Consider the following 15,726-nt stretch of genomic DNA (forward strand, 5'->3'; position numbering starts at 1 on the left):
TCAATAACAAAACTTTTGGGCGAGAAACTTTTTTGAGGACAATTTTATCGCATAAAATAACCATTTATGATTTCTCGATATAGAGACATCTGTAGTAAATTTAAAAAAACTTCAAAAATCCAGAAGTTGTATCAGATTAAATTAGTGGAAGTATGTATAGTGTTTTCATTTCACGAAGGCGTATTTTAAACATTGTACAATTAATAAGAAACACGAGCACGTTGAAACTGTGTGAAAGTGACCAATAATAAGTGTAAATGTGTACATTTATGAATATTTTTTTCGAGAGAAGAAAACAAGCCCCTTTTACGCATTCTTGAAATAAACATCGTATACTTACACATATAAAATTATGTCATTGATAACCTTAATAATATTGAGAGATTTACAGATAAAAAGTTTCAGGTTCAGCATTCCATTTGAAGAAACTTTTAATTATAAAAGAAAAAATGTCAATCAATCAGAGAATTTCGTTTTAAAGCTTCAGATGCATTTTGAAAATTATTGGTCATAGATACTATAAAATTATTAAATGTCATAGATACTCGACAACAATGACGACATTATCCATTACAAAACACCATAGGGGATCCAAAAAGGGTACAAATATATATATGTATATACATACATGTTTTTTAATTTTCCCAAATCCTCATTTTAACTTTCAAAAATATATCCAAACAAAAAACAAGTCCTTACAATTGTATGACCTATTTTTGAGCATTGTATGAGCATTTTGAGTATTGTATGAGCATTTTCTGGATGCGCTAGTGCAAAACACACCCAAAATCGAAATTTTATGTTTACATCGCACTACACCTAGCGCACTATACATCGCATTATACCTAGCACTATACCTAGTTTACATAGCACTATTAGGTACATTTAGTTATTACTTAACAGTATACCTATGTACATACATATGTGGCAAATTGTTCAAACATTATTTGCATTTTATTTTGTATCGGATAGCAGTCACTGGCAGTTAAATTTATTTGTATAACTTTGTTTGATGCAATAGCCTTGAAGCGATGTTATGCATGCATGTTACAGTTGTTAGTTAATGTACTTACCTCATTAAATAATAAGAACAACTCTTTATCGTAGAAGGTTGTAACTTAATCATATTATTTTAACCAGTGGCGTGCCTTGGAAATATCTCTTTTGGGTCTGGGTCACTGCATCGAACGTAGGAAATTATTTTGTTAAAGAAAAGTTAAATAAAGTATGTATAAGAAGAAAAGTTTTGAATTTCATTAAAAACAAACGACATTACTTATGGGTACTCCTAATATAATATATTCCTACTGATTGGCGTGATATACCTACTGATACTATGGTTCGGTGATTACTGGTCACAAAGTCACTAAAATCTCTATAACGGAACATCTGGCAGCCGAAAAGTCCATCATATACTAACGATAACTATCATACTAACGAGAACTTGAGTGCCAAATATTGCGTATTCGCGATTTTCATGGCAAAAATTGTCTTTGTGACCACCGCAATGTGACGAATAGTCCAATTACCGATACTATAACGTTTAACATCTCTTCGATATCGTGTCTATCTATAAACGACTCGCAATTTCAAGCAAAACATGAAAGACAATTCACATTTTTAAATATATACACACTTATAGAACCGCTTTAATTTAAATAGAAGTTGTATTTGTCTCGTTCTAACGCACACATATTCCGATATACTCTTCACACTCATACGTCGCTCACCTGGGGGGGTTTTAAGAAACGAAAACAATAAAATTTACCGAAAATATAGTATTCTACTGTAGAAATGTTGTATTTTTACATTGATGCATGACTCATTTGGCAAACGGATAATTTCGCACACTGCCATCGCGCACACGACAATTACTGTATTGAAAATTGTGAATACGAAATATAAACACTCGAGTTCTCGTTAGTATGATAACTCGCGTGTGAAACTCTCGATGGATGGAATTTCCTGGTGCGAGATGTTCCGCGATCGAGATTTTAGTGACGTGTGCGGGATCGCTTTGTGCGGAATAATCACCGAACCGACTCATTTTAGTTTGAAAAGTACCAAAGTAAAACTCTATATTTGGAAACGAATGAAATATCCTATTGCAACTTGTAATACACCCGAACTATAATTCTTAGAAATAACGGGATAGCAGGTATAGCTTCGGTTAGCATAGAACTAGGTCTATTATCTTTGCGACTGGCATATGTATTTCTTCAAGGATGTTGAGTATTGATTGGTCATCGAAAGAACAATGTCCTAGATGCGGGATTGGGGGTAAATGTTTTTGTAAACGTTCAGTCTCTCTTGAAGTCTGGTTCTGTTTAGAACTAAACGTTTTGGTTTTCCGTTTGTTTTTCTGGTTAATTTTTATTGTGATTAAAATTTTAAACACTATATTTCACGGTAAACGGACTACTATTCATATTTGAACCAGTCACAGGACAACTGGTCGCTCTAGATCGGTCACACGTGATCACCCGTCACACTAAAACTGGTCACGAGAAAACTGGTCACACCGTAAAATCGGTCAATCAGTTTTCTCGTGACCAATTAAGGGTGTGACCAGTTTTCTCGTGACCAGTTTTAGTGTGACGGGTGATCACGTGTGACCGATCTAGAGCAACCGGCTGTCCTGTGACCGGTTCACATTTGACTGGTAATCACCGAACCATATTTCACACACAATATTTATCACAATGCAAGAGTTTTGCAGTACTCGCATGCAATTCATTTTTTTACTAATATGATTTATACGGGTCTACCTCACGGGCCCGAATGTGAAACGCCCGAAAACGCAAATATCGGAAGGCAAAGATCGAAAATCGAAAGATCTTAAGTCGAAAGATAAAAAAGGGTGCATGGTAAACGGTAAAGGATACAACAGGAACAAGAGGAACATGAATTTTCTCCTGTATTCTGCGCGCACACATTAATACGGGAGGAAAAGCCTGTTCCTCTTGTTCCTGTTGTATCCTGCTCGCGCAAATTAAGTGAGTATGTACCGTTTACCATGCACCCTTTTTTTTTGATCTTTCGACTTAAGATCTTTCGATTTTTGATCTTTGCCTTCCGATATTTGCGTTTTCGGGCGTTTCACATTCGGGCCCGTCACGGAGACCGGATTTATACGAATGCTGATAAAATTAAAGAGTGGCCGATTCAAGTTTGAATATAGGCGGCCGAACTCCTAGGCGCGGCCCTGCGTCCAATTATTCTTACGGAGTCTGAGAGTATGACCTCTCAGATGAGCCTTGAATTAATTCGTTATATTGAGTTTTTATTGCGGTTTTTTTTAATTTTTGAAAATGTTCTCTTTTTTGATCTCTCCCAGTTGACAGACCACCGTGCAGAGTTATATCGTTTCATTTATTTCCCTTGCAACAATACCAAAGCGATGCCAAACATGGAATCGGTGTCGTTGCAGAGAGTCGTAGAGAGGTGACGGGCCCGCGAGTGAGCGCGAGTGTGTCCGTAGTAGTGTCGTGTCGGTGTGGCTGTCAGTGGGTCAGCGGTGTCGTCGCCGCCCCCTTCGTATATGTGTTTTAGCCGGTCGCCCCCATGGCGCCCCACCGGGGGCTTCGGCGGCTGTCAGTCTGCTCGACGATCTCTCCCTTTCTACGGTCTCTCCCTTTCTGCTTGACTCTGCTGGTCGTCTCCTCTACACAACACCAACCGGTCAGCCGCTAACAACAACACATTGCGCATTTTGTCGTCTTATCAATGCCACATTTTATCTGACATTTGGTGCTCGCGCTTCACGCCGGTGATATTACATTTAATTGCACTTTCAGATGTATTTTATATTCGACGCTCTGGCTAAACTTTGTATTGCACATTGCTTGCATTATTGTTTCGAACTATGAATAATTTTTTTTATTAGGCATTTGTAATCGGGGCGTATTTTTCCACCAAGAAAAGTTTTCATCGATGTACTTAATATATGTGTACATATAAGATTTTACAATTATTAATAACAATATAATTTCGATGTACACGTGTTTCTTTTCTGTACATTTAAAACCTACCTAATACAATGTGTAAAATGAGATAAAATCACTATACTGACGCCCCCTTTTTTTTTCACTAAAATTACCATTATCTACATTTTATCTATTTTTTCACTTTTCATCGAAATGTTACGTATATTAGTTCAAATCTTACTTATATTATAATAGATTATATAGATTATACAATGCTGAAAGCAATATATCTTAACAAGTTAACGACTGAAGACTCACATATGAGTCTTAGCTAAAACAAAGTCAGCGGACCGTGGACTCACATGCGAGTCTTAGCAAAACCATTTCAACGGGCCGAAGACTCGTATGCGAGTCTTCTTCCTATATGAAGTTTGCCACACAAAAAAAACGCGTGCATCATCTGGAGTGTTCGGTTTCGAGTTACGGCTAACTGAAATGACTTTTTCGTGGAATGACTCTCAATATGTTGTCAAGAATATTGAAGTACACTTAGACAAAAAAATTTCACAATACATTTTGCTTTTTTTTTACGAATGTATGAATATAATGGAACAATGAATATGGTCGAAAAAGGGCTTGTGTACCACTACGTACCCGAATATACATACTTGGACTGTTACTGATGATCACATGTTTAGTTTAGCGCAGATGTATAAAAAAAACTATTAGGAAGCTAATAAAAAAAAAAGAATAAAATATGTTCTTTGGTTTGAAAGATATTGCGATTTTACGAAGTCGCGCGTTTTTCTGCCGTCTGCAGCGCAATGTTTGATAAGAAACTTTGTGGTCGCTAACTTGTTAATATAAATATTTTTTTACTTGGAAATTGCATACAATTTTAATAATCAACATTAAAAAAACTCTTTAATCAAATAATCATGTCATTAAAAAGATAGATCATTTCCCGAATAAAAAAGAGAGATAGATTTGAGTCATAAAACAAAGCAAATCCTCTTGATGTGATTTTATTACTGAAACCTATAAAAAGCTCTGACATTTCCTGAAAATAATAAAAACAACTTTTTAAAAATTGATTATTTTTGTTCACTGCTATGACAATGAAGTACCCCCAGTTTGTAAAACACTGATATGCATCATCTCATATTTGCAACATCTTTAATACATTTTTTAAAGCTTTTTATTGCTCATATATAATATTATGTTCACAATATATCTTACATAAGTTTGGTTTATTTATAATATCTTCTTTTAATGTTAATTTTTGAGGCATAATAGAAACAATTGCTCAAAAACTTACTTATATATGTGTAACATTTTGATTTAGGATAATACTTTGACAAAAGAACTGAGTAGAGAGCCCGATGAGAGACCATTGATTTTTACCACGTTGGGCGGTGGAATGGTTGCCCTCGAACAAACTTCGGGGAACATCCTTTGGACCTTGAAAGATGGTATATTTTTTTTAAAATTGAATGTGTTTTTACCGCATATTAATATTGGCTATTGAATATTGATTTTTGTTGTCAGAACCGGCAGTAAAAGTTCCAAATGAAAATGACAATGTACCACAGTTTTTACCCGATCCCCGATACGGCAGTTTGTATATGCTCGGTACACATGGTGGCGAGCGACAGATATTAAAAAAATTGCCGTTTACAATTCCCCAACTGGTTGCAAATGCTCCGTGTCGCTCTAGCGATGGCATACTATATACAGGAAAGAAAATCGATACTTGGTTTATGATTGATCCTAAAACCGGAGTACGAAAGCAAGTTTTAGGTACAAATAATTACATTTTTTCGTTATAAAGATATGTTCATTAACAAGTATAACACAATATTATGTTTTTTACGTTGTAGGTTATGAGAAATCGCAATTGTTTGATAGTTCCCAGACAAACACTTGTCCAATTGATCCAAAGAGTGCGATCTTTGTTGCCAGAACAGAATATAATGTTTTAATGTATGATTCAAAAAATGAAAATCAAAGATGGAACATTACTTTCTTTGACTATTCCTCACATAACATGGCCAAAGAAATGTCAAATAGCTATGGTAATTCAAATTGTGAACACTCTTTAAGATGTTACATTGAGATTTGTGATATATTATATTTATTACAGGCATTGTGCATTTTACATCAACTTCGAATGGAAAAATAACGTCTTTTGATAGAAAAACTGGACAGATTATGTGGAATCTGGATATGCAATCACCCGTGGTCGCTGCTTATATTTTAGATAGAGATGGACTTATATCTGTTCCCTTTAACACTGTCGGAGACGATACAATGAAACACATCATGGAAGATGTTTCCTCATTACAAAATGGACAAGGATTTAAGCATTCTAACATTGAACTTTTGTATGTGTCCTTCAGTTAACATGTTAATTAGTTTTAAAATTTATTTAAATTAATTTGTCATCATTTTTACAGTCCATCGCTTTATGTTGGTGAACATAATCATGGATTATACGCATTGTCATCACTTGTTGATAAAAATACAATTACCATATCTTCAGACGGTCCCCAGCCATTGCTGCTGGAAGGACCTGTCGAAAATGGTAAAGATACTGAAATGAAAAATGTGAATAATAAGAATGGAATTCCTAATTATAAACAGAATATCAATGTTCACTTTAACGTAAAGAGAAACGAACAAAATGAGCTGTCGTCTGGTTACTTATTACTCGGTCATTATTCGGTTCCGGAAGATGTTAATACAAATTTTAAAATGCTAACATCAAAGTCTACATCTTTATCTCTCCCTCTTACTTTTGTGAAAACGGATTCTATATCAAATTCGCAACTGCGATTAATTGTCGGACCAAACAGTGAATCTGCCGAACAAAATTGGTATGAAATTGAAAATACCACAGAGGTTGATTTAAAATTATCTACTAGAGAAAGTCACGACCGGTCTTTTCATCAATCGGATGATAATGACAGAAGTATAAATACTTCGATGAACTCGGTAAGTAGTCAAACTGACGATGGAAACGGTAGGGAAGAAATATTATGGAAGTTTGTATTAAGAAATACATTTATTTGGATCACCCAACAAGAGCATATAGGGATTAAATTCCTACTCATTGTTGTAGTTGGACTTTTAATTTTAGTCTTTTGGTATTTGCGAAATCAGGTAAATTGATAATATTTTGTATATGATAGTAATAATTCTGTATAATTTTTGTATTTAATTTTTTTAGATATTGATATTTCAACAGCTTTCTCAAAGTGGTTCCAGATTTTCTAATTCCTCATATATCTATAATGGAAAAATGATTGCCGTGCCAGAGGAACTGGAAGATGGATCTACTAAAGTAGGCAAAATTATTTTTCACCCTGAAAAAATAATTGGAAAGGGTTGCGAAGGAACTTTTGTGTATAGGTAGATAATGGATTTTAAACACTTAATTTTATTTTCGTTTATTTAAATTAATATTTTCGATCAAATTTTGTAGAGGTACATTTGAAAATCGCGACGTAGCAGTGAAACGTTTGCTACCCGGATGTTTTTCTTTTGCCGATCGTGAAGTTGCCTTACTTTCAGAGTCCGATGCGCATGCAAATGTAGTCCGATATTATTGTATGGAACAGGACAGATCGTTTAGGTATATTTCTTTAATTATTGATTGAAAGTGGTTTTAAACTGTTTTCTTTATCATACTTATGTATGTACGTTCATTACGTTAATAAAAATAGTGTATTTATCAGTTGAGTAGTAAATTTTAATGTATTTTTTTTAGGTATATTGCCTTGGAACTATGTGCAGCAACATTACAAGAATATGTATTAAATAACCTAGAATCTGAATATAATATTGGTTGTTTGGAAGTATTAAGACAAGCTACATCTGGTTTAATGCATCTCCATACTCTTGACATTGGTAATGTAATTATTTTATTACGAATAAATATAATACATCTGCGGTTCGACCCGGCTTAGTTTAATATTTGTTAAACATTCATTTGTTTTTTTTTATTAAATTAAAAAAAAATGAATATTTATCGACAGACAATCACAAACGAATTACATACATACTTTGTTTTATATATAAGAAGATTACTATTGTAAATATAATAAAAAATTACAATTTTTTATTTCAGTACATCGAGACATTAAACCGCACAATGTTTTGCTATCAGTTCCTAGTAATAAAAGTCCTGTCAGAGCTATGATTTCTGATTTTGGATTATGCAAGAAGTTAAATATTGGAAGACATAGTTTTTCAAGACGATCTGGGGTTACAGGAACAGATGGATGGATTGCCCCAGAAATGATTAAAGGGGAACGAACGGTATATTTTTATTAGTATAGATTATGCCATTTTTATTAAAGTTTTAATTCTGTAGAAATAAACTTTAAAAATGTAAATTTTACTCGCCATTATTTTTTCAGACAACTTCTGTGGATATATTTTCATTGGGCTGTGTATTTCATTATGTACTTTCAAAAGGTGTACATCCGTTTGGTACAGTTTTAGAAAGACAAACAAATATCTTGGGAGGAGCATATAACTTCGATGAATTGAGGTATTTAAAAATGAATAAAAATGTTGAAATGCATTATTTTACAAATCGATTTAAAATAAAATTTAAAAATTTTATTCAGTTTAAAATTGCCCAGCGAAGAAGTAGACCTTGCAGCATGTCTTATCAAAAACATGTTGAATTCCAATTCCCAATGTCGACCGTCTGCATCTGTGGTGTATAATTTTCCTCTTTTTTGGACTAAACAACAAGTCCTTTCATTTTTTCAGGTATTAATATTTTTCATGTTATTATTAATGTAATTTGAACGTAAACAATGATTTTTAAAAACAAACTACGATTTTTGTGTAGGATGTTAGTGATCGTGTTGAACGGGATCCTCCTGGAGGGCCATTGGAAGATGGGGGTTTAGCTGTTGTACGTGGAGATTGGAGAGGACGTGTCGGTACTTCAGTGGCTGCTGATTTACGTCGATATCGTTCTTACAGTGGGGACAGTGTGAGAGATTTACTAAGAGCGCTGAGAAATAAAGTGTGTTTCCTTATTTTTGACAGAGTAAAAACATGATTAAATTTTTAATTTATTAAAATTAATATTTTATTTACAGAAGCACCATTATAGAGAATTGTCATTAGAGGCTCAAGAAAGTTTGGGATCGATTCCTGAAGAATTCACTATGTATTGGCTTAAAAGGTTTCCACGATTACTGTTACACACGTGGTTACAAATGCAAGTATTCAAAGATGAAAATTTAATGAAATCGTATTATGACAGTAATTATGAATTTGATCGGAAGTATATAACTAACGAAATTGAAAATAATGATTTGAAAAAGTATGATGAAGATTTTGTAACAGAGGGTAACAATTTATTTATTAAGAGCAAACACTATGTGTATTTTTCTCAAGGGAAAAAAGAAGAGAAATCTCCAAAGTTTAAAAAGGATATGGGTAAATATCGCAAGAACACCATCGCTGAAAGACAAAATAAAAATCCGAAAGACAATGCTGAAAATCAACTACCAGATGTCAATTTAGAAAGTCATAATAATGACGAAGTTATTTTACAAAGTAGGTTTTCGCCATCAAAAAATACTCAGCAAGGTGAGAAAAATACTCACAAGGGCGTCAAAAAGAATTATTCCAATGAAGACAACAGTACTTTTTCCGGAAACGTTCTTGATACATCACCTAGTACATTATCGACAATTCCTGAAAATAAAATTAAAGTAAGAAATCGTAAAAAAAAGGAAGAAGTCAACACAACGTGGATACCGGCAGATCAATAAACTAAACAATAAAAATGTTATTAAATATAAATTGTTGATATTATGTTTACGGGACCAATTTAATTAATTAGGTATTGGTTCCAGCAGTGTATTTCGTATTATGAAAAAAGAATGATTTACTTAGGATTTTGAATTCGAATGTTTTTTAATACTTGTTAAATATTTTTGGAAATTTGTGATTTCATGATTTCAATAATTATCATTAGAAAAATGTTATTTTAACTAATTTGAAGTATTGGTGATAATTTGGTGTTAGACATCAAGATCTAAAAACATTGTCTAGAAAATTTGGTATAGCCTCATCGGCATAGCCAAATAAGTGTCTAATAACTGGGAGACTAGGCTACGACTTAATTATGTGTAATATAAATTATTTAAATTTTTGAAGATTATTTGTCGTAAAATATGCATTCTCGCACAAAATTTTGTTTTTTAATGGGTGACTGTGGCAGGTGTTCTATTTTTATGACACTATAATTTAATTTACAAATAATGTTGCCATCATAGAAAGGCAAAACTTTTGTTAATTTCGTATATTTTTATTTAAGTGCAATATTTGATTAAGAATAATTTTTAAGTGTTTTACGGATCCAATGATTATTTTTGCTTGTTAAATTTTTACTACTTTTGAATTTAATATATGAAATGTGTATAAAAATAATTTTGTCACTGGATTTTTTGTATTATGAATTTTATTTTTAAATCCTACGTATTGTTCTTTAAATTTATAATGATCATCTGTAAATTTATTGCTTTGAAAGAATGTAGTTGCACACTCAGTTCTGATCTTAGCGAGGCTTTGACAATATTACAATAAGCTATTTCATTTTCAAACCATGATTATTTTACATAAACTATTATCTTTAATATACTACATACATTTATGTATTCTTTAATATATTCCTCACGATCATAACATCACATAAATGTTGTCGCCAAGTGGTCAATATTTGACAGTGCTTTTTCTGTGATAATCTAGTGTATATTCAAAATTGTACTTGTTTATCGTGTGACGTTTTTTACCGTATAGAATTTGACTATCGATTGTATTTTTCTATTAAATGTTCAAATGTGCAATCCGTCGTGTGCAAGAAATGCATATTGTGGGATTTGTGTAAATAAAAGACGTATTTTCGATTAATTATTTTTGTATTATTTATAAAACAATCCTTTTCCATGTTAAAATGCTAAATTTATTGTTATAATTTACGGTGGACACTGAGACTTGTGCAAATTTTTGTAATAAATACTTACAATATTGTTATATTATGTGTACAATATTGTCTTCAATTTATTCATTATTAATTTAAAACTACATATGTACATAGGTCATGGCGGTTTATTACTTACATCTAGGTATTATTATTGAGTAAGCATTTAAAGCATATTATAAGAGGGTTTTTAAAATTTTTGACTGAAAAGTGCGCCTTTTTTCTTTATTTACGTGAAATTAATTAAAATTAAAATTATTATATTTTTAAATTATTAATATTATATTTAGAATCATTTCCACCTTGATTTAATTACGCGGATGTCGACTTAATTCTACATGAATTATTTATAAAAAATATATATTATATTAAAAATATCACTATACAGAATTTTAATGATTATGACTAGTATCACACTGTAAAGTTTTTGAATATTATTTTACATCTTCGAGTAATCCTATTATGGTTAAGAATAGTCTATCTCTTGCTTCGTCCAATGGGTTTTTACCCAACATGTTAATGCTCATGACGGCATATCCAGTATTAAGAAATAATTTCACAATGTCTATGTTTCCAGACACACATGCAAAGTGCATAGGAGTGTTATTTAGAGAGTCTTTTAAATTAACATTAGCTCCTGCTTCTACGAGTGCATTTGCTATTGCAAAATGACTATTTTTAGCGGCGATGTGCAAAGCGCTCAAACCGTTCACATTTTGTGCATTCACCAAAGGGCCATTCGCTAATATGATTTTACATATTTCCAAGTGCCCGTATTCGGCAGCGGTGTGAAGCGCCGTATTTCCTCTAAGATCACACGTGTTGATGTTGAAATATTGATCAGTTTGGGACGTTGTGCTCGGTGAACTGCACTGTGTGCAGTTGCACAGCGGATGACATGATTTTGCATCAATACCAGCGGATGAACTTTGAGCTGTTGGGTCATTTTCTATATCGATATTCATATAAAAACATGCTAGCTTTGTGTCGCCGTACGTGATTGCACGGAAAAGTCTTTCCACTTCGCGTATAGCTTCAGTCGATCGTGGTTTTATTTTCCTTTCGGTCATGGAACGTTTCGTAGAATCAGATTGGACATTGTTTTTATTTGCATCGTCGTTCAAATCCAACAGAACGAACTTCGACTGTACATTATTCGATTCTATGATTTCGGCGACATTCTTTTGAATGCCGACAATGTTAACGTATTCGTTTAGATTAGGATTATTAGAGACGAGAAGTTTTAACATGAGATCACTATGAGCGTAATCAATGGCAGTTTTTCCTTTGAGGTTACATTTCCAAGGATCTGCTCCATATTCTAATAACAACCGAGCGATCTTCCCATATCCCCATTTAGACGCTAGGTGCAATGGAGTCTCGCCGTTGTCGTTTCCTAAATTAATGTTTAATTTCATCTTGCAATACTCGGCGAAATAAATTAAAGCCTTGACACACGAGTCGTGTCCGTTATTGCTAGCTAAATGTAAAGGATTATTTTTATCCATATTTTCCGCGTTGATATTGGCGCCGGCGTGCAGTAATAATAGCAGAGCGTTCTGGTGACCCCTGGATGCAGCAAAGTGTAATGGAGTGGATCCATTACAGTCTGCACAGTTCACTTCGGCGCCTAGTTCCAGCATCAGATCAACCATTTGCGGTTTGCCGTATATGCAAGCTACATGTAAAGCGGTGAAACCGTGACCGTTGCATGAAGAAACACTTGGTGTAGTTTGAAGCATGTTTTTCGACAATGTCCGATTGCATTTTGGACACGAGCATAATGGATGACATAGTATAGGTTTAGAATCGTCGTCCTCGTCGTGGAATTCTTCTATTGATGACGATTTTTCAATTTCAGATATTTGAACTGGCTTAATCGTATTGTGTTCGAGCAGCTCCTTCACTTTACTGTAATTAGATAGTTTGATTTGCTTGAAAAGGTATTCTAAGTTTTCACAGTTGTCGATCTCATCGCTGTTGTCTGCTTGTTCCGAAGCACCGTATTTCTTCCGGTAAGTTACCATTTCGATGTCTATAGCATTATCCGGCCATTGAGACTCGGGTAAAGGTGATCCGATCAATACTCCCGACTTGATGTGTTCGATGACGGCCTCAAGCGTCGATATTAAATAACTTATTTCATCCAATTGTAGATTGTAATTGATACTAAAACGGAAGTGTTTCATAAAATTTAAATGTGCATGCCAATTAGGCAAACCAGATTTGATAACTAAGAAAATTACAATTGGAAGCAGTTCATCGGTGGTTAAAAATGACGCACTACTATCTCCATTTGTCTTATTCAATGCATCAATTGTGTTTTTAATACAGTTCACTTTACCTAGAACGGTACTGAAACTTTGAATTTGCGACAAACGTTGCTTTGCGCTCGGTATACAATAGGCAAACTTACTATCTATTTCCAAGTCTCTCAGTTGGACGTCGGCGAGATTTCTTATTATTTTATTCAAGTTCGAGTCTTCGTAAGCAGTGCAAGTGCTAACATTGCCGAAGACTTCCTTATATATTCCGTGATGCATGTACGTTTCGACGGCCAACTTCACACTACCCATGACATTCTGACAGGTACGAGACCGCTCCTTCAACCTTTTATTTCGAAATGCAACTTGCAAACAATTAGTGTATAGAGCACTGATTTTATCCCGCAACGCACTCAATGACGTTTCGCTATTGGAAAACTTTTGTTTAAAACATTTTATATGATGGTCTAAGGTCTCAAGCACTTCTCTTCCGGCACTCTCGGTCCATAAAAAATCTATGCAGTCTCTCAAAGTTACCAAAGTTGTGTACGAGGACGCGATGCACTGTCTAGATTTGTACGATCGGTACAACGGTTCTTCGATACACCACACTTTATATTTAAGATTATCTTCCGTATAAAAGGTCTCCTCAAAGAGTATGTGCACTTCTAGGGGCAGCTCAGCGTCATTGGTTTCTACTGATAATAACTTGTTTTTTACATTTATGGATTTCTCTGTGAGGCTGAAGAAGTGTGTTTTAGGGAGTTCATCGTCTGGGACTAGTATGTGGGAGAGAAAATCGTTTAGTGTGAAGACGAAACCGTCCAAAGAGCCAATGCGTGGAACACACAGGATCCAACCGTTTGATATGCAATTGTGCAAAATGTCAGGTTGTTCACTTTGTAACTCGATCAAAAATGCATTCTTGGAAATGTCTTCGTCGTATGCTGCGTTCATTTTCACAACTTTGTGTTATCCAATCGTTGAACTATCGATCGCATTAAGTTTGATCGTATATTAGAATAACACGATATCAAATGTCAAAGTTGACAGATGCACTGATTCTAATACGATTGGCGCACCTGCTATAACATGTTGATGTACGAAAAGTAGAAATGTGAAAATTGGGGGTTTTTTACCCTCGAAAAAAACTGGAAGTTTCGGGTGGGAATAAAGTCAATTGCAAAAAAATGTTGGTTTATATTGTAGGGAATCTCACACGTGTTTACAATTCGCTCGCGCCATAAATCAGCCCATAAAAAGCTTGTAAAAATCAAGCTAAACACACATTATCAAAGAAAAACGAGTGCATCATAAAACTGGCTGAACAGACCTATATATACAGATTTTACAGTACTGGTTTTTTGGGTATAATATGTCTTTGTAAGTCGTGACCAGTCGACTTTTCTATGTTATAGAACTTATTTAATTTCATATTATCTAATTTAATAATCTGACGGATTGAAATATTAAAAGCCTTTAGCGAAAATGAAAATGTCTCGTTCAAAAATATTGGCAAATTAGTCGAAAATTGTCGCTATTTACCGGTAATAAATGCACCTGCCGAACGACTTTTTTCTTGGATGAACAATATTTAGTTCAGTGATGAAATACAACTGAAGTTGAAACTCTAAAATGTTTGTTGATCACTAAGTAATATGTTAGCCAACTTTATGTAAAATTTTATAAGAGCATTTCAGATTTTTTTTTTTGTTTTTAACAATGAAAGTATTTAGAAATATTTTTTTGTAAAAAAATGTCTTGGTTTTGGAATTTGAATAAAAAAGTCACCTTCATTGGTGTAACTAAAAAAAATTGACCCCCATGCAAAAGTTGGTTTGGTGATTACTAGTCAAATGTGAACCGGTCACAGGACAACCGGTCGCTCTAGATCGGTCACACGTGATCACCCGTCACACTAAAACTGGTCACACCCTAAAACTGGTCACAATCTAAAACTGGTCACACCCAAAAATTAAAAATTGGTCGAATTTTTGGGTGTGACCAGTTTTTTCGTTACTAATTTTCGGGTGTGACCAGTTTTAGTGTGACGGGTGATCACGTGTGACCGATCTAGAGCGACCGGTTGTCCTGTGACTGGTTCACATACATATGATTAGTAGGTCCCGTTTACCGCAAAAGTTACCAAAGGGTCCACTATTTTTTTTTTCAATTAAATAAATAAACTTGCAAATTTTAAATGTCCTTCCTAGCCTATGTATATGTCAATTTTAAAATTTTGCAAACACATTTTCTAAACTTCTTCAAGTTATATTGCAAGTTCACCAAGTATTTTTTATACATGCTTTGACTGTTTTCAGTTAGTGTGAATTCATTTTTCTGTTTTTTCCTTTAATATATGTACATCAATATTTGGAGATCCACCCGACCCTAAGGGCTCGCATGCACCACATATACCCGCGTCATAGTAGTTACGCCACTGGTCACATTTACGAAGGATGACCTCAAATCGATCCACAGGAAGTTGGTTTCATTGGACATGAATGACCTCAAGTGCTCCTAT

General features: G+C 34.0%; 2 protein-coding genes across 2 annotated transcripts; one reads left to right on the top strand and one right to left on the bottom strand.

Moving 5' to 3' along the window:
- Window positions 1-3,431: 3,431 nt before the first annotated feature.
- Window positions 3,432-10,869, top strand: LOC143917382 (serine/threonine-protein kinase/endoribonuclease IRE1-like). The gene is made up of 14 exons (XM_077438876.1): window positions 3,432-3,681; window positions 5,272-5,398; window positions 5,475-5,726; window positions 5,807-6,001; window positions 6,070-6,310; window positions 6,383-7,088; window positions 7,156-7,337; window positions 7,411-7,560; window positions 7,696-7,835; window positions 8,056-8,246; window positions 8,348-8,481; window positions 8,561-8,708; window positions 8,791-8,970; window positions 9,047-10,869. Exons 1-14 carry the CDS (start codon window positions 3,565-3,567, stop codon window positions 9,725-9,727), a joined length of 3,444 nt encoding a protein of 1,147 aa, XP_077295002.1. The 5' UTR covers window positions 3,432-3,564; the 3' UTR covers window positions 9,728-10,869.
- Window positions 10,870-11,372: 503 nt separating this feature from the next.
- LOC143917284 (ankyrin repeat domain-containing protein 27-like) lies at window positions 11,373-14,202 on the bottom strand. The gene has a single exon (XM_077438766.1). It carries the CDS (start codon window positions 14,157-14,159, stop codon window positions 11,373-11,375), a length of 2,787 nt encoding a protein of 928 aa, XP_077294892.1. The 5' UTR covers window positions 14,160-14,202.
- Between the last annotated feature and the right edge of the window lie 1,524 nt (window positions 14,203-15,726).

This window comes from Arctopsyche grandis, chromosome 9 (assembly GCF_051622035.1).
Source record: "Arctopsyche grandis isolate Sample6627 chromosome 9, ASM5162203v2, whole genome shotgun sequence".
Taxonomy (NCBI): Eukaryota; Metazoa; Arthropoda; class Insecta; order Trichoptera; family Hydropsychidae; genus Arctopsyche; species Arctopsyche grandis.

What these genes read in the sequence shown, in the direction of transcription:
- LOC143917382 (XM_077438876.1), top strand. Translation starts at nt 3,565, where the DNA reads ATGGCGCCCCACCGGGGGCTTCGGCGGCTGTCAGTCTGCTCGACGATC. An exon ending in CCTCTACACAACACCAACCG is followed by an intron (nt 3,682 to 5,271) that starts GTCAGCCGCTAA and finishes ATTTTGATTTAG; the next exon opens with GATAATACTTTGACAAAAGA. An exon ending in AGAAATGTCAAATAGCTATG is followed by an intron (nt 6,002 to 6,069) that starts GTAATTCAAATT and finishes TATTTATTACAG; the next exon opens with GCATTGTGCATTTTACATCA.
- LOC143917284 (XM_077438766.1), bottom strand. Translation starts at nt 14,159, where the DNA reads ATGAACGCAGCATACGACGAAGACATTTCCAAGAATGCATTTTTGATC.